The sequence below is a fragment of the Macaca fascicularis genome, chromosome 17 (genome assembly GCF_037993035.2).
Source record: "Macaca fascicularis isolate 582-1 chromosome 17, T2T-MFA8v1.1".
In the NCBI taxonomy this organism is placed as follows: domain Eukaryota; kingdom Metazoa; phylum Chordata; class Mammalia; order Primates; family Cercopithecidae; genus Macaca; species Macaca fascicularis.
Window position 1 is genome coordinate 57,564,375 of NC_088391.1, and position 27,515 is coordinate 57,591,889.

General features: G+C 34.7%; 1 protein-coding gene and 1 long non-coding RNA gene across 11 annotated transcripts in view; one reads left to right on the plus strand and one right to left on the minus strand.

Moving 5' to 3' along the window:
- The window catches only part of PCDH9 (protocadherin 9), a 956,768-nt gene that overhangs the window by 658,578 nt on the left and 270,675 nt on the right, over positions 1-27,515 (minus strand). The window contains exon 3 of one of the 10 annotated variants that reach the window (XM_065533313.2): positions 16,002-26,306. The exons of the other annotated variants lie outside the window; for them this stretch is intronic. Within the exon in view, the coding sequence (XP_065389385.1) occupies positions 26,196-26,306 (111 nt within the window). The 3' untranslated portion in view covers positions 16,002-26,195. Of the gene's footprint in view, positions 1-16,001; positions 26,307-27,515 lie in introns of those variants that run through there. 10 annotated transcript variants of the gene reach the window in all.
- Positions 365-23,951, plus strand: LOC135968120 (uncharacterized). The gene is made up of 2 exons (XR_010582618.2): positions 365-721; positions 8,327-23,951. It is a non-coding gene; the product is annotated as an uncharacterized lncRNA (long non-coding RNA).

Consider the following 27,515-nt stretch of genomic DNA (forward strand, 5'->3'; position numbering starts at 1 on the left):
AAAAACTATTTTTTTCTAGGCTTAAATGTGTAAATCCTCATATATATGTATATATGTATATATCATACATACATATGTATTTATATGTGTATGTATATCATATAATGAACTTGCGAAGCTCTTTTAAGTTATACATTACAAATTCAGAATACAGTATAATCACAGTGGAATAATTGAGAGTAAAAATATGTTCACTAAAATACTTCTAGAATATTCAGTAATGTGCCAAAAATGTACAAAATAGCCAGTTGTTTAGAAAATATTAACATCATTTTGTACATAAATTATAAATATATTATGTAATATATTAATATATAGTTAAGATAATTAAATGTACTCAGTTTCTGATAATCTTATTCTTTGAGCTGTTTAAGGTCCATATTTAAATTATAGAGTAAAAATTTTAGAAGTGTTGGACACTCTTTATATTTTGTTACCCTGTGAACCATAATATTAATACTACTCAGTGTTATAGGAAACCAACACAATATTTTTGCCTTTTTAGGTCCTACCCTTTGTTTCCTGAACATGTGATTTCTTACTGTTATTTGAGTCTGTCAGAAAACAAATGCCTTATTTTAATAAAGAACTTTCTTCTTAATAATCTAGGAACTACAATGTCTTTTACCTATGACATCAGTATATTTTCAGCATTGTCAACAAAGATGATTAAAGAATCAGTTTAGAGGAAATAAATTTCTCAATTTCTCAGCTGAACAAGGTAAGTAACTGTTTTGTAAAATTCAATAGGAAAGATTAAGACGACTTGTCAACAGTATATATTATCGTGTTGTAGTTGGTATTCTTTCATAATCCAAAAAATACAGCCAAATTTGGCACCCACTAGGAAAAACTTCAAACTTGGTATTGCTACAATAGCAAAGCGGATTTATTAGACCCCAGTATCTAAATTGGGAATAAGAATGTTCTAGTTGGTTCATAGATTAGATTTATGAAAGTACTTTACTCTACTTAGGGTAAGAGATATTTTTAGTTGTTGCTTTTTCTGTCAAGACAAAATGTTCAGTTCTCCTATTTAGATCTTCAGCAGTTTCAACGTCAGGCAAACAAGGCAAGGAAAAGTGTCATCAATCAAATCTTAGAACTCTGTGAAGTGTCTTGTATTCTGTAAATATTAGTTAGAAAATTTGTATTAATTTGCCTCAGCTCTAATTAAACAGCTCAGAGCATGACATTTGTTTTTATATGAAACACTTAGAATCCAATAATTTTATAAAAACATAAGCTATGCAAAAAAAAAAAAAAAGTACGGGGGGGCACAAGAAACACTGAGTTCCAACTAAAAGAAGACAAAGCTCTACTTACGTGTAATCATGCTGAACAAAATTAATCAATTTTTCAATGTCGGCATTTATATAAACACAAATCATGCTGACAAATACACTCATCATACCTGCAGTCTATCTGCCTACTGCCTGCCTTGCTACTGGACAAGCAAATGACCCCCACTAAATGTTTCCCAGTGAATCAGCGTTGACTCAGCAGAATGACTTGACAATATGGCATTGTAGTTATTTAAATAAGCTGATTCTTATTCAATCATCTTCACCAATCTCTACCACCTAAGAAAAATGCAAAACCTCGCCCAGGAGTGGTGACTCACATCTGTAATCCCAGCACTTTGGGAGGTCGAGGCAGGCGGATCACCTCAGGTCAGGAGTTCAAGAACAGCCTGGCCACCATGGTGAAACCCTGAAACCCCGTCTCTAGTTAAAACACAAAAAATTAGCTAGGCGTTGTGTCGGGCTCCTGTAATCCCAGCTACTTGGGAGGCTGAGACAGGAGAATCACTTGAACCCGGGAACTGGAGGTTGCAGTGAGCCAAGATAGCGCCATTGCACTCCAGCCTGGGTGACAAGAGTGAAACTCCGTCTCAAAAAAAAAAAAAAAAAAAAAAAAAACCATGAAGCATAAGAACAAAAAGCAGATAAAGCAAAAAGCAGAATAGTTGTATGCTGAGAAAATTTTAGTGAATATTTTATGAAGAAAACATTTCCTTCTCCCATTGTATTCAATTTCCATGTGTTTGCATTTTTACACTTCACGAATTCGTTCATTTTAATATTAATTATTAATATTTTTTGGAGACAGGGTCTCACTCTCTCCCAGGCTAAAGTGCAGTGGCGCCATCATGATTCACTGCAGCCTCGACATCCGGGGCTCAAGCATTCCTTTCGCCTCAGCCTCCTGAGTATGCACCACCATGCCTGACTATTTTCTTAATTTTTGTAGTGATGAGATCCCACTGTTTGGCCCAGGCAGGTCTCGAATTCCTGGGCTCAAGGGATCCTCCCACCTCAGCCCCTTAAAATGCTGGGATTACAGGCATGAGTTTCCATTCCTGGCCTCATTCATTCTTTGAAAAATTGAGCACTTAAGGTATGCAAAGTAAATTTTAAGTTGGTACTGAGTTTAACTCAAAGGTCTCTGTGTTTCCCTATCTTTACTGAAATGTACTAGGTGTAACTTGTAAAAATAGAAATAAAGTGATAAATTGTGCAAATAAATTGAAGAAATAAGCTCCCCCTAAGTGAACAGTTACTATTAATTCTAGTGCAATAATACAAAGGGAAATTTGTGTATAATTATTCCATAATAGTTGTTCAAGTGGAAGTTCATTGTTTTTATTACAATATAGACCTTAACAGAGAAATCACAAAACAGTAAGAATACTTAGCTCAAACTAAAGGAAACAAAAATACATGTTAAATTATCATTAAATAGTTCTACTAGTCACAAAGTTAGTTACAGAACAACCCTTTTAAGTATTTGTTATAGAATATATTTTGCTGCTGGGCGCCATGGCTCATGCCTGTAATCCCAGTACTTTGGAAGGCTGAGGCAGGCGGATCACTAGGTCAAGAGATCAAGACCATCCTGACCAACATGGTGAAACCTCGTCTCTACTAAAGATAAAAAATAAAAAATACATAAAAAATAAAAAATTAGCCGGACATGGTGGCGAGGGTCTGTATTTCCAGCTACTGAGGCTGAGGGAGGAGGATCATTGGAACCCGGGAGGCAGAGGTTCCCGTGAGTTGAGATCGCACTACTGTGCTTCAGCTTGGTGACAGAGTGAGACTCTGTCTCAAAAACAAAACAAACAAAATAAAATATATTTTGCAAAATTAAAATTGATAGGCATTTCTTTGGGTCTAAAATAATACCAATTTTCTCTTAAATATCTTATGCAGGTTATGCTTTGAGGTGTTAGCAGACTCAATCAATCTCATTTGGAGTATTTTTTAAGTATAATGCAAGTTACAGCTTAACATCAGGGATCTATACTTGTCAATTGTAACCATTTTCTAATTTGAAAGTTTGTAGTATTTTTCTGAGATTCAGATTTTTTTGTTTTCCAATTAATATTTGAGTCCAAAAACTCGATCTAGATCTTTGCAAGGAACAATTAAGAGCTATTTTTAGAAAGCTTTAATTCTTTTAAAGGCATATTTAACCAAATTGCTGGAAGAAAAAATTTAATGCAATTATACCATCATGTTGGGTGACAAAATTCTAAACAGCATGTTCTTAGTTATCTGAAGTTGTTACATGGAGAATAGAAAACTGGGATCAGATTTCTCTATCTGCATCGTATGTATCACTATTTGAAATTATATATTTCTTCTTTATTCTTATTACTGCCTGTCTCCACAATTTGTTTCTAAGCTCCACAAGGGCAGAATCTATATTGGGAGTTCACTACTTTATGCCTGTTTAAGCAAGCTAAGTATGACCTGAGTAGGCCTCCATACTTACTTCCATATTTGAGTCCTTGTGGATGAATTGTAACCTAACTTAATAGTCAGACAAAGTCGAAAACCTAACTTAGTAGTATATCACTTGTAACAATGGCTGAGTATTGACCAGTTCCAGTGGTCATACTTCAACCACTCCTAGACTGCTGAATGTTTAAACTGCGTTCAAATAGGCAAGCACCGAGCTTTAACCAATCTCACTGTTTCTGTACTTCACTTCCAATTGCTGTGCATCATTTTACCTTTTTTTGGGGGGGGGTCTATAAACTTATTCTGACCACGAGGCACCCCTGGAGTCTCTGTGAATCTGCTGTGATTCTGGGGGTTGCCCAATTCACGAATCATTCATTGCTCAGTAAAACTCCTTTAAATTTAACTCAGCTGAAGTTTTACTTTTAACATGCCTAATGCCTAGTTTGAATAAATACATAATAATCATTTACATGGGCCAGAACTGTGTGTGGATTACACCACAGTGCTCTAAAAGAAGAGTTCATTCCCTATGGTTCAGAATAGATTTTAGCAACTTCTATAAGTAGCAGACATTTTAGTCTTTCAAACTAAGAAACCTTGGCCTTAACTTCCACAGATAACTGATGGGTGAACAAGAGTTCAATTACAATGACATAATTGGTTATCATTAGGATAAATTAAAAGAAGAAGGCGTCAACAGGGCTTCTTTAACAAAAATATTCATAGTTACAAAGTTGAGTTTAACAGAATAATTTCCTTTACATTACATACCAGAATAAATAAAACATTACTATTTGAAAAATAGAGCCATAGAATTACATAGCTGTAGTGTTTCAGTTATAGACTTCTATGATGCTTGCACCACAGTTCTCTTTGAATGGAGGATGTGGACTGGATTCAGGTGAAAGAAATAAGCTGTGGCAAACTCTGTATACAACTGCAGCACACACAAATCAAAAAGCAATCATTACATGTGATGGTTATTTAGAGTTTGCAATGTTCTCATCAGTAATTCCTATCTTCATGCAGAAACCACTGCCATTGATGTTATAGACAAAGAAAAAGGAAACTTATTTCCTTCTTAGTTCTCACCTTTTTCCCTCCACTCTTTCATCTTAAGCCCATCACCATAACATCACTGGAAGACTGAGGGAAGGCCAGAGAATTGTTTTTGTTAAATTCATAGAAACATGTTTTGCTTTTGAGTAATATGTGTACATTTTTGGCTTGTCTGTCTGTCTACAGGCAAACTTCATATATGTAGATCATTTTAAAAGAACTTACATGTGCACACATATCACAAGTAAAATTATTGTAATAGAATTATAAAAATTGCATTTAGTTTATATTATGTAATTTAATTTCAGAATTGTCTATCGGTGTATTTATTTGTATTGAGATATAATACTAGAATGTTTATATTAAAAGGGCATATCTATTTATTCAAGTAGTATCTGATGAGTTAACTACTCTAAGATAATGGATTTTGCTTGTATTTGGGCCCAATTTTTTTTTTTTTTCTTCAGGTTGTTCTGTATTTTAATGTTGAGTCATTAAAACTATACTTTGAGCAATCTATACTGTATAAGATTCCATGTAAAACCAAAATATCACTGCCAATCACTAAAAAACACACTGCTTAAATATGATTTTTTCCTTAAATATGTTGTATTTATTAATGAAGAATCATGATTCTAGGATCAAATGAAGTTCAATTTAAAAACCATGAAAGATTATAGTTTTTCTGAACTGTATATGTTTTCCAAACGTGTTTACTTAATGTAAACAAGAAAGAATCCCAAAGGATAATTTTTACTAAATAAATTTATAAGAAAAATGAGGTTACTTTAAAATATATATATGTGTGTGTGTGTGTGTGTGTGTGTGTGTGTGTCTGTGTGCGACGGAGTCTCACTCTGTTGCCCAGGGTGCAATGGTGTGATCTCTGCTCACTGCAACCTCTGTCCACCTCCCAGGTTGAAGTGATTCTCCTGCCTCGGCCTCCCAGGTAGCTGGGATTACAGATGCCTTCCATCATACACTGCCAAGTTTTGTATTTTTAGTAGAGACAGGGCTGGTCTTGAACTCCTGACCTCAAGTGATCCACCCCTCTCAGCCTCCCAAAGTGATGGGATTACAGGCGTGAGTCACCATGCTCGGCCTTCAAGTATATATATCTAAATAAATTAAAACTGGAAAACTCACAAGTTAAAAATTATGAATGAAAATAACTGATGGAAGACTACACAGGCTCAATGTACAGGTGCATTTAGTATGCTGTCAGATAATATTTATTTCTAGAGCTGTGTATCAACATCTTTGGGAATGAGAGAGGTCTATGTGTTTTATTTTATAATACTTAGTTTTTCCATTTGATGTATAATTCCTTAACAATGTTTCAGATATTCTGTAAAAAGACTGTTCATTACATGTTTGGGATTTCAAAAATTATTTTGTTTTTTTGATGCAGCATAATATAGATTTGGATCTAGGTGGAGAATAAGAATGCTTGTAAGGAAGGTAAAAATGGGCAAGAAATAATACCATTTGACTTATGCTTTAGTAGGTGTGAAACTTAAACGCTTGGTGTAAAAGCTTTAATTCCGATTTTCTTTCCATTCGAGTCCCATTTTCAATTCATTGGCTTTCATATTCTAATGAAAACTGGATCAATTTGAAGGCACTTATACAACTGTTTCCTAACACCTTGTTCTAAATTACGTCCTGACGAATGAGTCATTTTGTCAGCTGAGTTCTTATTCACAATCACCCTGCAGTGTAATACTTTCTTGCTGTCGTTGTCGTTGTTGCTGTTCAAAAACATGTTGTGAGTCAGTAATTTTTTCAGAGAACCAGTAAGTATTTTCTGTGTTTATAGAGAGCAATTTGAGGTGATGATTAAACAGCATATAGAAAAAAGGTTTTTTTTCTAATTTCTGATTATCTTAGTACCTTATTAATCCCTATTAAGTTGTTGTTCAAATGAATTTGTATAATCTATATCTCATGTTTAACTTTTGAATAATAAAGAGTATCAAAACTGTAATTAAAGAAAATGAAAATCAGTATGTTAAACTCTGAGAAACAAAATTTTTCTATAGACATCCAAAATAAGTTTACTTTTTTGTAAATCAGATTGGTCATAATTACCAATTAATAAAAATTCCATAGTACATTATGTGAGAGTAAAAATAGCTTAAATAAGTAAAAAATGTCAAAAAAGGGGACAAATAGCAAACTATAGGAAAAAAATTTCAGAGTCATTCATTTTTCTCTTACTTGTTTTTCTTGTGTTATAATTTTAAGGTAAAAATATTATCTGCTGCTGGGGAGGTGTTTTCCTACATTCATTGCTTTTACTCTTTAGGATGCTTATGAACAAACTGTCCAAATTATGAAAAAATATTGTTTTCATAATATATACTTGAAGGGAAGTTTCATGGTTTATGTACTTGTAGAAAAATATGTAAAGGGCATACTGTAATTACCAGTGGATTCACTACACCAAAATGCAAATAAAATACAATTTTACTTTTAAGAGCTCCTGATTATAAAATTAGAACTTACAGTATTTATGATATAAAAGTGTACTCTATCACTATAATGTAGTGATTTCACTATAATGTAGTGAAATTTCTGTATTATATATAAATGGATATAGTATTACTGGTAGGTAGAAAGTAGTAAGTTGCAGATGTACTATAGTATTACTGGTAGATAGAATGTAGTAAGTTACAGAGCTACCCTAAAGCAACCAATACAAATTTTAAAAAATGAAATACATGGTAATAGTCCAACAATAAATATAAAAACATATTATAAAATAATCCAAAATAAGTCTGAAAAAAACAAAAAAAATGAACAAATGGGGCAAATAGATAACAGCAAGATAACAGATTTACAGCTAATGCTGTGAAGAATAGCAGTTACATAAATTGTCTCAACAACCCTATAAAAAGGCAGAGACATTCATAATGAATAAAAAGCAATAACTAACTAATATGCTGTCTATAGAAAATGTACATTAAATATAAAGACAATGGCTTATAATATAAAATGTGTTCTCCCTACATTTCTAATAATTCATTCTATCATTTTTCTATCTACCTTTCCCTATGTGCCTTCATGGAATAAATTGCTGGCTCTATTTTAGTTTTAGGCACAGTTGTCTGTTTCAAGTAGGACAATGAAAGATTACTATATCTCTTTGGACTTTTCACCCCAGTTTTCTACATAGATAATCAAGATTTGTGGAAATCACAGAGGACTGACATTTCTGTACTTCACTATCCCCAATAATTTTTCTAGTGGTAATTCTAATTCCTCAAAACTTTTGGTTTACTGAACTTAGAAAATTTGAAATTACATGAAAATGATCTCCATTAGACTGAAACAAAATTACTCTAGGTTTTGAAAACCCCTTTTTCAAATTGACTATAGACTTGTGAAGTTACAGCTTTTCTCTGGAGACTCCTGATGATTGATACCGTTCCCTGTACTCAAAGGATATGTGTATTTGTGCTTTGCATTCAGAAAAAGGAATATCCCTTAGTGTAATTTTTCTGTCAATCTAGGGATATGAGAAAACCTCAAGCAATTCATCTGTGTGGACATGGGGAGGAGGAAAATGAGACTATAGATATATGTTGCTTTGGATGCCACCAATATGGGCCAGAAAGCTTGCTTGAAACAAGATAAAAGTATGATTTGGAGACCAATGAAGTGACTTTTTGAATCCTTGCCTTCCTAAATACAAACTGCACGACCCTGGATATATCTCTTAAAATTGTAGCAATTTATTTTTCTCAGTGGCAGATTTGAATAATAATGATTCTATGTCTATAACTTAACATTGTTGTGAGAATCAAATGAAATAATGATTAGTAAATAACTTTGAGAATCATTAAGCAATTTATCAAACATGTTTTGTGCAAGGCATATAGAGGTTATAGTAATTATTGTAAATAATTTAGGCATAGTTCAAAACCATAATGCTTTTTAACAACTGACCCACTTTATTTCTTGTACGAAATATATTTTCAATAAATGTTCTATATTTTTCTAATAAATCTCTGTTTCTTTCATGCAACTATCTATTTAACTTTAAACAAGAAAAATTTAGAAAACATATTTAGCATAAAGAGATAAAGTGTTCTCTAGTTTGTATAATATGCAATTTTTTGTAAATATTTTCAGCTTCTTGTCTCATTTCTTAGTTCTTCCTACAAAACAACTGAATGGTTTCTATTGAATTATTATTTGTAATAGGCACTATGCCAACTATATTTTCTACTTTACCTTATTCAGTTTTTAACTGGAAACTGTGGCCCAGAAAATTTCCTAAGCTCGTACCTGAGCTAAGAATTATCTGAGGGTAGAGTTCGGAAGGGGATGTGGTCATGAAAAGTTTGATCCCTCCCATTTTGTCCTCTTTTCTTAAAAAGTTTGATCCCTCCTATTCTGTCCTCTTTTCTTAAGCCAGCTGCCTCTGGAAAACACACTTTATGCTGTGCTTACTTCTTCATGCTCTACATTTGGTGGATAACCAACCTTACCTGGGGAGGTTTGAGGTTGTGCACACATCTCTGCCTGTGGTAGAATGGGCAAATGTAAGTTTATCATTCATTGTTGGGATACCTATTTCTGGTGCACATTTAAGGCCCATCTTCTAATCGTGTGTGTGTGTGTGTGTGATTTAACTGTATCCCTCCCACACTCCAAATTAAGATAAGCAAAACTCCAATTTAAGATAAGCAACCTAAATTCTGATTTGATTATTCTGTTGTGGCTCAGGACACACTACCCTAAAACCTGACTGCAGGATATCAGAATACAGGACTCCAAAATTAACCTCTTTGGCATATTGAATATCTCTAGCTGATTATTTTGAGAAATTGCAGACATAGAAGTAGCTCTGGAAAGCTACCTTTTATAAAAAAAATTTACATTTATAAAGGAAATTTCTATTAGTAAAGGTATCTATGTTGCTCTGAGCCAACTTTTACCATCTGAGACTTATCTGCCTAAAAAGGCAACATTTATTCACAATTCCTTACTTTCCCTCATCTTCCCATAATTTGTCTCCCCCATACTCCCCCAGCAGCCCCAAGCAACTAGTTCTTTCTGTAGTGCAGCATACTATATAAGTTTTGATCATCTGGCCCTTCTTTGAGTGCCATATTCTTGTGGTACTTCTGTGCATACATACATAGTTAAAATTGTTTTCCCCCATTAGCCTGTCTTATGTCAACTTGATTTATAGCTCAGCCAAAGAACCTAGAAGGGTAAAAGAGAGGCATTTTTTTTTCCTCTCCTAAAATACCATTACTTACTTTTTCATGTAGTTTTATCTATTTGTATTCATACATTTTAATGGTTATTTTTTTTCTTTTAACTTAAAAAAATGTAATCATGTTCTATGTAGTCCCTTGAAACATATATTTTTTCTCTGAAAATTATATTGTTAAGATGCAGCCATGCTTTTGAGTACTGTTGCATTTGGACTCTTGTGAAATATTTCATTCATTAAATATATCACAGTTATTTTCAACTACTCTCTTATGAGGTGGACACTTTTTCTTCCCTTCCCATATTACAGGTTTATATTACTGTTAACAGTACAGATACCAGCATTCTTGTATGTGTTTTACAGTGTACATGTGTAAGAAATACTCATGGGTATGTATCTTAGGTAGGTTTTGAGATATGTGAATTGTAGTTTCAAAATGTAACAAATTTTTCAAAGTAATGGTACCAATTTACATTTCTACTGATAATATATATAAAAAACTCTAGAGTTTTCCAACACTTGGTATTTTCAGGTATTGTAACATTTCCTCATTGAATGGATGAAAATAGCATCAAATTGTGGCCTTGATATGCATTCATCTGGTCACTAATGACTTCTCTTCTTATTTTTGTTGACTATATATATATTTCTTTCTTTTGTGAGATGCCTGAGCTTGCCATTAGCCTATTTTTATTGTTTAAAATATTTAAAATAAACACCAATAAAAAGTTATGAAATCTTACAAAAGGGAATATGATTAGTGTGTTGAGTAGCTGAGAACAAATAGATACTCATTAAACATTAGTATAATTACATAATATTGAAAACATAAAATGCAAAAACTATCATACCTTTACATTCATGAGCATATATAGCATCCAAGTTGCACACTTAAAAATATTTTACAAGGCTGGGCATGGTGGCTTATGCCTGTAATCACAACACTTTGCAAGGCCAAGGAGGGAGGCTCACTTGAGTCCAAGAGTACAAGACCAGAATGGGCAACACAGCGAGATCTCATCACTAATGTTTTAGAAAGGATTTTCTAGTATATACAAAAATGGTACATATTATGGTACTAAATATTTGGCAGTAATCATGGTAAAGTAGGAAAACATGGCAAGGGCCATTAACATGTAATACTAAATTATAACAGCTTTTGAAAATTAGAGAACCCAAGAATGTTAGGCTTCTCAAAGCCCAAAAGGCTTTATGGATTTTTTGGCAAAACTATCTTTTCACCTATTTCTGACCATATCATGAATTGTATATATTTTAGAAACAAACAAACAAAAAAATTCTAATAGAATTTTAGTCCCAAAAGGTGTAATATATAGTTAATATGTATTTTCAAGAATAGCCCACAGAATATGATGTTCTTCTGCAAAATGAATGTACATATGCCTTATACAAAATGTATGTTGAATAAATGTACTATGTTTGCATTATAAATCTTTCTTCCTTAACACAAATAGGCTCCTTAACTTTAAAACACAGAGAAACTTACTTTAGAAGTCCCATTTTAGCACAAGGATAAAAAAATGTTAACCGGGCAATTAAACTAGATTGACTTTAGTGCATAAGATTCAGGTGTTTTCAATTCCAAATTTGTCGTGCCATGAAGCATCTCTTTGAGGTGTAGCTGGTTGGCACAACAGCAGGACAGGTTGCAATGGCTGGAATATACAAGGTCAGACAATTCTTTGAAACTTTTCATTCTATACAATTTCTATCTCTGACACCCCAGAATGAGAGGTAAAATAAACACATTTGTGCTAAAGCAATTTCACATAGTGTTATCTAACTAAAAATAGCCATATAATAACAAATTATTACCCCTCTTTTACAGTTGAGGAAGCCAAATGTCAGATACAGTAAGATTGTAGTGTAAATTTTACTGTAAAAAATAAACTTTTCTATAAAAATAAATTGATAATCATCATGTTCTCTTTCCAAAAAATACCCCTTATTATGAGGGTTATGACAAATACACAGATTACTGCAATACAAGTCAGAAAACTATTGTCTGGAAAAGTAAAGATAAAGCCTGAAGAATTCAAAGAGCGACATCTTGCTACAACTTATTTTACTGTTTGTTGGTGGAAGAAGGGGGTGTGGGTAGGAAAGTCCTCATGGAGACAGATGTGAATAAAGATTAGAGGACTACACCAAAGGCATTGAATCAGCATGAGCACCTGTCCTGTCCACCGTTGGAGAAGTATGAGATCATTTTTGTAGGAAATAATAAATCACTTATTTCTGCTAATAACTTGGATATGTTAAGGGAAACAATCAGGACAAGATAAGAAAGGTAGGTTGGGGGTGACATTGTACAGGATCATGCATGGTCAGGCTAATAAGTTTATGCTTTATCTGGGAAGCAGTCAGATCTCTTTGAACAAGGTGAATCTGTCTTCAGTGAGTTGGATGAACTGAAGAGGAGGCACTGGATGAAGGGAGAAATATCAGGTAGTTATTGGAACTATCTAACCTAGAGGAAAATAGAATGTGGTAGAAAGAATTTTTTAAAGGGCAACGGGGGGATGATTTGAGAGACGCTATGGAAGTAAAACTGACAAGACATTGTCAACTTACGTGGGTGTGTGGAGGCTCATGCAGTTTTCAAAGATACTTTCATAAACTGCAGTTGTATGCCTCAGAGTGTAGTATTGATATTGACACCAGTTAGGACTCTGGAGGAATGGTCTGTTCATCATGTTCATTTGGAAATAGTAGAAGGTTATTCACAGACTTCAAACTGTATAAATGGTAATATTTATTTGGACGTCAGAAACAGATGCAGTTCATGCCAGTATAGTTTGTAGAATATAGCAGGAATTGAATAGATAGCTTGTGACTAATGATTAACTGGTCAACCAAAATAGAGGTTAGGGACTTCTTAAAAACTTCAGTTTGCTAAATGAGCTATTACAGTTTTGTCTTCCCTTTTCACTCCTCAAAATTAGTCATGCTTACTCTTGAGAAGTTGGTTGGAATGCAGAATTTGTATTTAGGGTTCAGATTTTCATGCTTATTATTATTATTTTTTGCTTCATTCTTGAATATGTATAGTGATACAGAAAAATATATATATATATAAGTATGGCACTGAAAAGCTTATCTTTAATTGTAAACTCCATGATACAAAAGTATTCTCAGAATGTAGGGAACAATGAATGCTGTAAAACAGGAAACAGCTACAGAATTTCATATAAAAAACCAAAATGAGTGGCAAATGTTAACATTTTGTCAAGAAGGAATCTTGAACTCAGCAGTCTAATATGAGGATATGAATTGATTGACGAAATGAAGACCAAGTTTTTCAGGATGTCTCTGTAACTTTCTTCATTACAAGAATATATTTGAAAGCCTCCTTAAATTGTTTTCCATTTTTAACGCATTATCATCACATTTAATTACTGAACCTTTGGGGAAATTATTCAGCATTTTAGGTTTGAAACTACCCAGTAGGGTGTCTATTTTTGCATAGAAAATTACTACGTGAGAGCACACGATTTAATCTAGCATACATGCTAAATCAGTGCTTAAAAGGAAAAAAAAAATTCTCTTAATCTTTTCAGTTCTTTCATTTGATAAAACAAGTAGGCGTACAAGCTTGGCTAAATATGCTTTAAAGAGAGAGTTCTGCAGGTGAAGCGACAAAAGCTTTTTGGGTGCTTTATTATGCATTCTTTTCTTTATATCTAAGAGGATTCTAGCATTTATCCAAAATGGTATTTCCCTTTTAGGTGTGCATGATAGCACGGCAAAGAAAAGATGGCACTTCCAGACAAGTCTTTCATCCTGTGACAGCTGAATTATTCTCTTCCAAATATGCTAAAACAACAGATTTTCATTTTGTTCAAGGCCTTACATCATCGTTAAAAAGCCTTTTGGAATTTGTTCCAGTCATCAAAAATGTGGAGGAGAGAAAATAAACATGGAGGAACGAGTATCACACCATCTCTAAGACAGGGTTCAAACCTTGGAAAAATCATGTGCAATTACAGGAATCTTCTCACTATAAACAGCAAAGCCAAGGTCTTACAAATAAATGGAGAAGGCAGCTTACGGGATGTGATTAGAGGGGCAAGCCAGATGCTCCTATCTAAAAATATCTCTCATGCCTGTACCTTTAGAATTCATTCCTCTGCATCTTGGAGGTTTTTTTGATTGGCAAGAGATCCCCATTAAAATGTAAATACTCCTGGGAGATGCACAACCTTAATCTTTTATCAAGGATCATCTCGGTCGACTAGTTGGAATGAAACAAGAAATAGAATGGAGCTTTGGAAAAATGAGTAAAAAAACAAGTTAAAGGCGAAAGGATACTGGCAAGAGAGAGAAGACCCTGAAATAGAAACTTCTATATTTTACAATTTGCCTGATGCCAGTTCTGAGTAAATGGGGTAAATATATAAAATAAAGAAAACAGACATAGAAAGGCTTTTAAGGTGAAAATTAAACTGCTATTCAAGCAACTTACAATAATTTTAATTTAGTGGAAAAATCTAGTGATTAGAAGACCATGTCTTCTAGGTTCGATGTTCATTTTGTTTACTTTCAGATGATGACCAGAAGATTAATTATCTCTGGAAACAAGATTATCACATTAAATGAAAAATAATACTGCTTATCAAATGATTTATATAAATATTAAATTAGGAGATATATAGTAACAAAAAAAGAATAACTGTATTAAAGCAAAATCAGATTCAGCTACTGTTTAAGAATGGTTGTATATGCTTCAATTTAATCCACCAAATTCCTCAGAAGTTGGTGTTTCTGCTTCCTGTGCCATCCTACAGCAATTGAGCAAAATCAGATAGAAGAATATTTGAATCCAGATTCTGCCACTTAATAGCTGTGAGATTTACAGATGTGAAGTTTATTCAACCTTTAGAAATGCTAATTTCCTCATCTACAAAATCACTATTGTTATGCTATGCCATGCAGGAATCTTTTAAACATTTGAGATAATTTATGTAAATATCAAGGATTGGGAAACGTGGCAAGTTCTTCATAAAGGATATACGCTTTTTTTTTTTTTTTTTTTTTTTTTTTTTTTTAGTTTTAACATTCCTAGTTAAGTTAAAATGTTAGCTTTTGTTCTGGGAAAATACTGTTCTCTCTTTGTGTATTAGGCCAGTGCATATATTTGGTAAGTAAGAGATTGTCTTCTTAATGTTTAATAATCATAAGTGCCAGAATTTAAAGAAAAATAAAACAGGTGACCATAGGTATCTATACACAGAAAATAACTTCCTGGAAAATATCAACTCAGCACTGCCAGGACCTTGACAAATAGGTGATCATGTGAACCTTTGAAACAATCAAAACCATATGAAGAGCTTAAAATTGTCTACTTAACCAAAAACAGCTTTGCCTCCACAAGCTATCTATCCATCCATCTGTCATATGGCATGGGACAGGTTTTCCCATTGTGTATTTATTTTTTCTCATCACTAAGGACAGCTGGTTGAATGTGAATTTTCTATCAGATACACTTAACCCTTGGCTTGTAAGCAAAAACAAAACAAAAAAAATTGAATTTTGTCATTTAATTTATTTTTCTCAATGTTTACTGGATGAAATATCTTCCATCCTACCCTCATCCTTGCTTATCTGGAAAGCTAAAGTATGTGGTGCAATGAGCACCTCACTTACTCCGCAAGGCCTCTAACACAGTGCCACGTACAAATAGGTTATCAAGAATTGCTTCATAATGACGAAAGGTTTGGGTTTAAGTACTCATTTATTCCTCTTTTTTTCACTTTTCAGTGCACAAGAAATACATACCATTTTCTTATAATGATGTAAATAGTTATATAAATGAGGTGAAGATACATAGAGACACATCCAAGCGCTCAGAGTGAATGAAAGTCTACAAGAGCTGCCTGGATTGAAAGATGTTTCTGGAAAATCAGGAAAATTGAATGTATTTTTCTGATCCATAAGGGTTTATTTTGTTTGTTTGTTTGTTTGCTTGCTTTTTTGTTTTTCATATGAGAAAGAGTGAATGCAGATATAATTGAGCTCATAACTTCAAATAAGAAATAAGCAGCAGTCACAAATGAAATTGTCATCAAAGAACCTATTCTCATAGGTGGAATTATTATTTTAAATGCTGGGGGAGAGAACTAGAGACAAGAGAGGAAACATGGGAGTATCTGAGCAAAATGTTCTCCCAGGGCACATCACTTCTAACAGAGTCACTATCCATTATGATGCAAATGTCAAAACACCAAAGCTAGTTCTCCCGACAAAAATAGACAGATTTGATGGTGCTGTCTAGATTTTTCTTACTGAAATTTTTAGAGCATTCGTTTGAACAGAGGGTAGTTTGGAGGTCACATGTTCCTTTCTTGATAACAACCTAATTTCCTCATTCCTTTTTGTATGTAGATACAGTTTCTATCTTCTAAGTGCCTGCAGGGATCTAGCTGTTAAAAGAAAATTTCAAAGGAGAAGGTGAATTTGTATGTTAATCCCCTTCCTATAAAATAAACATGGGGTATGTTGTAATTATTTCTTTCATCTGTTACTAGAGATGATTTTAACTAAAGTAGGGGTGAGCATCTGTGGTAAGGTAAGCAAGCTGGCTTTCCCAAAGGCCTGGTAACTGTACAAGTTGTTTCTCTGAATTTTGTTGTATCTTCTACATTTATATTCCTCATATGAACATCTTATAGGGTTATGTACAATCTAGTTTCCCCTTCATAAAATAGCAGGATGCTGACAGCACACTGTCGGGTACATACGCTTCTCCAGCAAAAGCACAATGCATTGTGGAAGGCTCCTTGGGTAGTAATTGATACAAGTCTGTTTCCCTGTATTTATTGAGTGATGTTCAACCTCCTGCATCTACAGCCACTACTGTTCTAATTATTCAAGCTGACATTCCATACTGTAGTGCTATATGACTGCTTCATAGACATGTCTTAAAAATTGGTGTAAGTTAATAATTTATTTCAAATACATGAACGTACCTAGCATATCATCGGTGCTCTAGAAATGAGTGTTTCTTATTTTTATATTCTATTTTTTTCTGATTCCTCCCATCCAAAATAAATTCCTCATCAAAACAGTGAAATAGTTTACCCTGGAGGGTAAAGAGTAGCATGAAGCCAGATAATTGTAAAGTATTAAATGTAAGGTCACTGATTTAAGAGTTATCAATTAGGTGCTATAACCTCCATTACATCTTGGCTACCCATTCCTCAATGCTATTCATTGCCTCTAACTCTCTCAATGGCAGAAACCACCTGTGGCCACCAGGGCACCAGTTCTGTGTAGGTAATAAGATGGCTCTTTTTCCCAAGTCACCATCTTCTATTGACCAGACTAAGCTCTCACATCCAGACAGCAGGGGTACAGGTCTTAGGTTCTTAGTATAAACAAGGGAGGAATAAACATACCAGGACAGATACTGTACCTGTCAACCTCCCTGCCTCTTATCTCTTGTGTGGGCCCTGGAGGCCACACATCTTTCTTTGTCTCTTGGTTTCAGAAAAATTTGTGTTCTTAACCCATATTTAGTTTTTTTTTTTCCTATCATTTCTATTTCATACATTCTCATACATTTAACTTGTAAAATGGACTGTAGTATTATTATCTAATTAAAGCATATGAATTAAAATATTTCTATAGTCAAAAAAAAAAAAAAAAAGTACCCAAACAGGTTACTAGATATATGACCTTTGAGAAAAAAATAAAGCCAGAACATGTATTCACAAACATACATATATAAACACGTATTAGAGGCACTAGTCCATAGAACGTTCCACGTGTAAAGAATAATCATTCATATGTGACAATATAGTTTTTGACATTTCCACCTAAAAATGCTAACATTGAAGCTACATGCCAGAGAACTGTAAATATTTATCTGGAGTCAGTTACGTAACCGTGTTTGTTCATCCCCACATCCCCAGTGTCTATAACACCTGAAGCACAGTACATGTTCAAAATACACTTGCTGAATAATTGATGAGCACTCCACTTCTCTTAACTACAAGGTTGGTCATTGCAATATTTGTTTTATATTTTGTGTACATGTATACATAAACTCCTTACAAAAAAGGCAAGTATTCTAGTGTACAGTCTTATTGTTACAATATAGTATTCAAGTGATTGATAACTGTATCAACGTTGTCCCTTCTCTCCTGTTTTCCTGCCCTTTCCTCATCACAAGTCTGTCCTACCCCTGCACTCATTAATAATGGTGGGTGGTTTTATGTTAAGTCTTTGTAGGTCCTCATTTACCACTTCATTCCCTTCAACAACAAACCCAGCATGTGGTGTATGTGTGAAATAGCTTGCTTCACAGTCATTGTACCTAGTATATCAAGTGTACATATTTTCTCCTCAGGTTCAGAATTCTACTGGGTGAGCTTACATTAAATAGGGACCATCACAGAAGACCAAGAAAAACACACTCTCTTTCCTACAGAGATACCGGAAGACATAATAGTCGTCTTTTCTTCACCCCTCCGCTTTGCTTCTAATTGGTATATAGTAGTTTTGCAGTTCAGGAAAACAACTACAATTTCAGGGACATGTGACAGCCAGGATGCTTCACACTAGGTAGCTAAATGTATCCAGGGCAAAATATCAAATGAAGAAGCCTCTGATTAGGAAGGGCCACCCATCTAAAACAGTGCGGCTGAGCAATAACATCTACCAAGTATCAGGAGCTGTTGCCACCTTGAAATAACACAATTATCTACTTTTCTTAATGTTCCCCAACTGCTCCTAGCCCATGTCTTATGATCCTATGACACTTATAACATTCTCTCTTTATATATGTGTGTGTGTGTACCATATGTATAAATACATAATTATATATGTACATATTATATTTATATAATCTCACAACAATCTTGCAAGATAAAAACTATTTTCTTCATTTTATCCATAAAACTGGTAATCAGAGAGATTAAGTCCTTGGCACAAAACCACTCTCCTAGTGATTTCAGATTTAACCTGGGCCCATGGCTCTGCACTTACTGCATGGGCTCCTACAATTTTTCAACCTAAATATTGGATAAGCTGGAGCTGACAGAGAGAGCTGTTTCTGCGTTATTGCAAGGGAAACACTATCTTGAATGATCAAATATACCAAGGATGCTGGGTGTATCAGCAAAGGATACTTGGGTTTCTTCCATAGTATCTTGGATGAAATCTCTGAGATGTAGACTACCGCAGGTCTCAGTCCATGGACCCAACTATGCTCTGGGCACAAAGTACAATACCAAAACAGCACGCCCTCCCTCTCACAGACTAAGAATAGGAGCCCTCGTCCTAAACTTGCTCTTTCTGAGATAGAACATTTTAAATCACAACCCTGATCACCACCTACCCTTGCTCAAGAGCATGTTATTGACTATTCGCCATCTGATTACTTAAAACCTCTTGCCAGGTTAAAATAATGTGAAAGATCAGAATTCTGAGAGAATTAAAGATTCTCTGATAGAGCTCTTCAATCACTATCAATCAATCAAATGTTGGTCATCCAGCTCTATGTTAGGGGTTTCAGTGACAGTAAACTTACTCTCCTAATCAGCTTATTTATTAGAGCATTAAAATTATGAGAACATTAAGGAAGAATTTTAACTATGAAAATAAATAAAATCAGTTGAGATCTGTCCCCCAAAATTGGTCCTTTGGAGCCAGGAAGAGTCATCATTCCACTTTTTAAAGATTTATCAAGCACCATATAATGCTTAAATAAGGTGATTTTTTTTTTTTTTCTGAAAACTATGCCTCAGAACAAAAGGGATCACACTGTTGGGCCTTTTAAGGATGCTTTCATGTTATGAAACCTGTTTGAAAAAAACATATCAGCCTTTGCAAACATGAATCAATTCTTATTTTGGATGCATAAAGAGGTCAACTATTTAAAAAAAGATGACAAAGTGCTTTAAACACACTTTAATAACTGGTCAGGAGGGATGAACTAAAATTTGCAAGTATTCTATAACTTAGATAAGATACATTTTAAAGATCACTTTAAAAATTCAAGGGAGAAATTGCATTTGTTATGGCAATGACAAGTAGATACGTGAGGGATGAACTAAAAATAAATTGTTCTCTTGTTATGCAAATATAAGAACATAGGGCTGTTGGTCAGGCATGGTGACTCACTTGAGGTCAGGAGTTCGAGACCAACCTGGCCAACATGGTGAAACCCCGTTTCTACTAAAAATACAAAAAAAAAAAAAAAAAAAAAAAAAAAAAGGTGTGGTGGCCAGTGCCTGTAATCCCAGCTACTCAGAAAGCTGAGGCAGGAGAATCGCTTGAACCCAGGAGGCGGAGGTTATAGTGAGCTGATATTACACCATTGCACCCCAGAAACTCCATGTCAAAAAAATAGAAACAAACAAACAAAAAACATAGGGCTGAGCTTTGTTACCTTTCTCACTGAGTCAACCCCATTACCTGTATCTACAAAAGTACCTGACAGCTAGGAGGGGCTCAAAACTCATCTGCTGACTGAAAAAATGAATGAACATATGGCTAATTTTGGCTTGAAACAAAAGTTTCTAGGAAGAACATCAAGTTCAAAAAGTACTGTTTCTCAAGTAACTTGTAAATGGAGATGATGTATTAAATTGCCTCCAAGGTGACCTTGGTAATGACTGAAGCGCCGAGAATAATGAGGCTTAAATTAAGTATTTTTAAAAAGGTGAGCTTATGTAATAATCAATAAACCATAGCTGTAATTTCAGTATTACCAGTAGAAATTTGTCCAGGTGCGGTGGCTCACACCTGTAATCTCAGCAATTTGGGAGGCCGAGACGGGCTGATCACCTGAGGTCAGGAGTTTGAGACCAGCCTGGCAACATGGTAAAACCCCCTATCTACCAAAAATACAAAAATTAGCCGACCGTGGTGGCACACAGCTGTAGTCCCAGGTACTCGGGAGACTGAGGTATGAGAATCGCTTGAACCCAGGAGGTGGCAGTTGCAGTGAGCAGAGATGGCACCGCTGCACTCCACGCTGGGAGGCAGAGTGAGAATCCGTCTCAAAAACAAAGAAAGTAGAAATTTGACTATGTGTCATATCCCTAAGTGTTTGTATATTTGGATAGGCCATTGTTGCTGTTTTGCACTCCAACCACTTCTTCCCTACTCTCCCCACCAAAGCATACTCAGGAATTATTTTTAATTTGGACTGGTATTTTATTCCAATATATGAGACATTTGAAACCCTGGCTTCCAAGTTGGTTTATCTCCAGACTGAATTTCCTATATTTTCACAGGGGCTAAAGCCTTGGTTTTGATTCACCCTAATATTATCACTGAATTGTATCACCCACAATTTAATGTAACAATGCTTTGTAGTTAGATACAGCGTAGAGTGAGGTTTTTATCTCCCTTACTTTGGAAGCTGTTGCTGACTAAAGTAGCTTAAAATTGCATTTGCACTTTGGCAGTCACATCACACTATTGACTAATATTGAGGCTTCCTGAAACTAAAATCCCAACATCTTTCTGACATGTGCTGATAAGCCACATAATCCTCCAACCATACTTGTGCAGGTAGCTGCAATGAACTCTTTTTTTTACACTTACTTTTGTCCAGCTTACAAGATAACCTTCTAACAGAGTACTACCCCTCCAAGTTTTGCATAATCTGCAAATGTGATGCCTGTTGGGAATCTGTGACCTCACTGATGTTTTTGATAGAGAAAGTAAATGAAGATGCATTGGTGGGATGTCATGAAGTGAAAAACAGGTTCTCTCCTAAAGAAAGGCCAGTCAGCAATGTTAAATATTTTAGAGAAGTTGCTGTGAACTGAAATGAAAGCCCTAACCCTCCATCCCTCCATGAGGTATTTGGAGATGGGGCCTTTGAGAGATAATTAGGTTTAGATGAGGTCATGAAAATGGGGCCCTCATGATGGAATACTGTCCTTATGAGAAGAGACACCAGAGACACCTCTCTCTCTCACACACACACTCACTGTCTTTCACTCTCTGCCATGTGGAGACACACTAAGAAGGCAAGCTAGGAAGACAGTCCTCAGCAGAACTCAACAATGCTGGTACTCTGATTTCATACTTCCAGTTTCCAGAAATTTGAGAAATAAATTATGTGGTTTTAATCACCCAGTCTGTGGTATTTTGTTTTAGTATCTTGAGGTAACTAATACCAACGTAAAGTATAAAGCGAGTTATTAGTAAAATTTGAGAGGTGACATTACACTTTTTATGATGAATTAATATGATAAGATTTTAAGAAAAGATAACGAAGATATTTGGTTTATTTCACCTAACTGGAGAATTCCGGCTTCAAAAACCAGGAGAGATATGATTGATATGTAGAAGAGGAAGAATTACACACAAAGGTATGGTCAAGATTAAGAGACCCCCCCCATTTGAGGGCAGAAGAAATGAAATCAATGAAAACACAAAAGTGAATTTGATGGAGTGTACAATATGGTTGTAACAGAGCAACTCCTTGAAATGAAAGCTAATAATGAAGAGGGTAATCCTGGAGACTGAGTACTATAATAGCAGTGTTTACAAAGTCAAAGTATGAGATGGGCTGGGTGAAAAACATGGAATTCTATGACTAATTTTGCAGACTGGAAATAATAAAATCTAAAGACGTAGAGATTGCTTCAGATGATAAAATACAGTCAGGGAGTTGCATTGATATAGAATAATTCATTGTTCACTTTCTTTCATGACATGCCTTAAATTTTATGAGGCTAGAAATAAACAGAGTAGAGAAAGAAGAGGAATCAGTAACATGGATTTAAGTGGCTTTAATTTTATAAACACACACTGTATAGCAGTTAATATTGAAGGGCTGATACTTTTTTCACACATATTACGACATTAACAAAAACATTCTTCCATTCATTTTTCTCTCTTAGAAGTACAACTAGGACAGGCTATTCATTGATGTAATTTTTTTTTAAGTTTTTGTTCTTTTATTTTCTCATGAAATGGGCTAGATCTTCTGAGAGCATTTCTATATTAGGCACAGAGCTTTGCTGCTGTTTTTAAGCTAAGTTAAACATAAATAGGAGCTCTCCCCATTTCCACTGAAGTGTCACTCAGCTAAGTACCCACGCTAGAGAGGAGGTGGTTCTCTCTACAGAGATTCGTCATGCCATGTTTTATACTTAGACATTTTTCTCAGAAATGAAACTATTTAAATTTCCCATCTTATTGGTCTGACTGTATTTTTTCTTGGAAAACTTGCTGTTGTTTCTGTACTAAACTCAACCTTTAGCTTTTCTTCCACTTTTAGTACTTTAGTTTTAAAAAATCACAAATATTTCAGTTTGTGAGAAGACCTTACATACATTAAAATAAGAGCCTATGCGGGTTAATACAATTTTAAATAACAGACTTACATCCTTAAGTTTAGAAAAATTTAAGTAATTAGTCACCTTTTAAAGAGCATGATAAAAACACATATTTGAAGGTAATATTTCTCACATAACATGAAACACATATAAGAGGTGTCACTTAGAGCCTCCAAAAATCTTAAATGAATTTGATAGCAGGTACAATAAGGAAAGTGTGACTTTAAAATTTAAAAAAACAACAAACAACATTCTACATCACTTTTTTTCTATAAGAGGATCTGTCATTTGTAAATTACCAAGAATAGCATGATCTCAATAAGAAAGAAATTCTGAAAATATTTGGCCAATTGTAAACTTAATAATTGAAATGATCAATTAAGAAATTACCTAAGAAAACACATCCGGGGCCTGATTCAGTGGCTCAGGCTTGTAATTTCAGTGGCTTGGAAGGCCCAGGTGGGAGGATTGCTTGAGGCTGGGAATATGAGACCAGCCTGGGCAACATGGCAGGACCCTGTCTCTGCAGAAACAAAAAATTAGCTGGGTGTGGTGGCACACACTTGTAGTTCCAGCTACTTGGGAGGCTGAAGTAGGAGGATTACTTGAGCTCAGGAGTTTGAGGCTGTAGTAAATTATGACTGCATCACTGCACTCCACCCTGGGCAAGAGAGTGAGACCTTTCAAAAGTAAAAATAAAAATAAAAAAATAAAAAGAGAAGAATATACTTTTGTAACTAAGAAGATGGATTACCTTTTTTATTAAGTCACCGAACCTTAATCAATGAACCAGAAATCAGCATATTTTATGAAATGCTTGAGACTCTCTATGTCAAAGTTTTTCATGGTTTCTGAACCCATTTAACTTACTAAGCACATTGTCATTTCTTAGTGACTCAGTATTCTAAAACAGCATCTAACAAATCAGAATACTTATTAGGGAGAGATTCTGACACAAAGAAGAATAAAGGACAAAGTTCTCACAGAATTATCTGAAAGCTTTGTTTGCAAATTGACTTACATGCAAGAAAGATCAGTTTTTAAATTTTTGTAACTGGACTGAAATCAAAACACCCCTGCTGACCTCACATTCACTTACAAATATATTTAATTTCAAACAGAGCTTTGATCGTCAGCCAAAATTCGTTGTCAGTGTTCTATAAACATCTTACAGAAGCAGTTGAAAAGAAAATAATCACAAAAGAATGGCTTCAATTTTTTAAAGTGACATACAATTAAATATTTCTAAGCAATGCCATTTCATTGGACACTATGTGAATCAGAGTGCTTTGTTGACTACCATGTAACTTATAATCTACATTTATTTCATCTACTGTCTTTCATTCAGTAATTTTGAAAACCCTATAAATAATTCATGATAGAAACTCAAGCACTCTAAAGAATTTCAAAGGGTCACAGTGGGTTGATGGAAGGAGTTGTTCTTCTGTTAATTAAATTCTGCCCAAGAAATAATGAAGGTCACGCTCACGTCATTTTCTTTGAATTTTACATGAAGTAGTAAAGATACAAATAATTTTTATTTACAAACTGTAAATATTTTAGCCATTGATGTTATAATTATGACTTTTATAAAATTTATAGCTGGGCAGTTAAGAAAACATAAAATAGTAGCATTCATTACAGTCTCAGTGTACTGTATAGAATGAAGAAAATATTCAAAGAGGTACAGAATCACTAACACAATTCATGTTAGTAACATTCAATCAGCTTACTAAATTGTAAAAATAGTGTTTATTTGTTTTTCAAAATCATATATATTTAAGCATCTTGAGTTTTGTTTCTATTGAGGGTTAACCTCTTTAGAGTATCAATTGGTAAAATAATCAAAACACTACACAATTGATTTATTGGTCATCTCTGAAAACTAGTAACTATAAAAATCAATTTTAATGAATAAATATATACATTATTTTGTATATTCAAACCGTTGTCTATCTTCTATTTGTGTCTTCAACTGATTTGTACTGACTTTGACATGACTATGGTACAAAAAATTACCATGTCTACTTATTTTAAATATACAACTTAAAAATAAAGCCAAAACAAACGCTGTAATGCTATTTAAAGTATGTGCTCCAATACTCTACTGATGTTTCATTTTAAAAGGGGTGGTATAGAAACAATCAGAGAGTTCAGTGTTTTTTCTATGCCTATATATGACATGGGGATTATATTGCTGAAATAAGGTCTGCTGGACTTTGAGCACAATAATGGCAAAAAAAAAACAAGTCACTTTTGTGTCAGCATTGTGTCCCAATACCAGACCCATCTCCTGATGCTAAAAAAAAAATTATCGATTTAACTAACAAAATCAGTGGAATCCTTAAGTGGGACCTCAAAGGAAGGAATAGAAGCCTCTGAAATTAAATTAAATCAATGAAAGGCTGGGTATGGAGGCTCAGGTCTATAATCTCAGCACTTTGGAAGACTGAGGTGAGGGTGTTACTTGAGCCCAGGAGTTTGAGACCAGCCTGGGCAACATAGTGAGTCTCCATCTCCAAAAAACTAATGTAACTTAAATGTTAACCCAATGTAAGGCTGCAAAGCCAAAAGTATCAATTTTTCCATTAGAATGAAATTGATTAAGAAAAAATCACATTAATTTTTTTATGTTGATAAACTTTGATTATAAATCATAGATGGCCGGTTGCAGTGGCTCACACCTGTAATCCCAGCACTTTGGGAGGCCAAGGCGGGTGGATAACGAGACCAGGAGTTTGAGACCAGCCTGACCAACATGGTGAAACCCTGTCTCTACTAAAAATACAAAAATTAGCTGGGCATGGAGGCATGCACCTGTAATCTCAGCTACTCGGGAGACTGAGGCAGGAGAATTTTGCTTGAATCCAGGAGGCGGAGGTTGCAGTGAGCTGAGATTTTGCCACGGCACTCCAGTCTGGCAACAGAGTGAGACCCCATCTAAGAAAAAAAAACATAGATGTCTTTGGCTAATAAAAATTGTAAAACAAGCAATTTCTTAATAATTCATTTGATAAAATTGGTTCCATTGGAGAGAGAGATAAGGAAAAGGATTTTTGATGAATAAAGTTTGATGATGGCATGACTAAGAATTTTAATCTTCTAAATGAAGACACATGTCACTCTCCTAGATCCACAGTAAGATAGTTAGGGACCTTAGGTAACTGCAGGTACTCCAGCACAGCTGCAAAACTGAATGAGTTAGAACAGCTTCTCAAGTACTTCTCAAGACACCTCCAAAGAAAAACATCATCAATGACAGTTATATGTCACTTAATGAGGGTGATTAGAACTGAGAAATGTGTCATTGGGTAATTTTGTAATTGTGAGAACATCATAGAGCACACTGACACAAAGCTAGATGGGATAGCCTACTACATACCTAGGTTATATGGTATAGCCTATCGCTTCTAGCCTACAAAAACTAGTGTTACTGTAGTAAATACTGGAGGCAATTATAAGAAAGTGGTATGCATTTGTGTATCTAAACATATCTAAATATAGAAAATATTGTATTATAATATTATGGAACCACCTTTGTATATGCAGTCCATCATTGACTGAAATGTTGTTATGCCACACTTGGCTGTATAAGGAGATCTTCCCTTTTATTTATAATGCATCAGTGGTTCCCAACTTTTTGGCACCAAGAACCATTTTCGTAGAGAATTTCCCATGGATCAGGGTTGGGGGCCAGGGGTATTGTTTCAGGATGATTCAAGCACATTACATTTATTGTGCACTTTATTTCAATTACTATGTTGTAATATATAGTGAAATAATTACACAGCTCATCATAACGTGGAATCAGTAGGAACCCTGAACTTGTTTTCCTGCAACTAGATGGTCCTATCTGCAGGTGATGGAGATAGTGACAGATCATCAGGCATTTGATTCTCATAAGTACACAACCTAGAACCCTCACATGCTCAGTTCACAACAGGGTTTGCACTCCTATGAGAATCTAATTCTGCTGCTGATTTGACAGGCGGCAGAGCTCAGACAGTAATGTGAACAATGGAGAGCAGCTATAAGTACAGATGAAGCTTTGCTCGCCAACACTCATCTCCTGCTGTGCAACCCTGGGCCCCCAGTAGGCCACAGACTGGTACCAGTTCATAGCCTCGGGGTTGGAGACTCCTATAACAT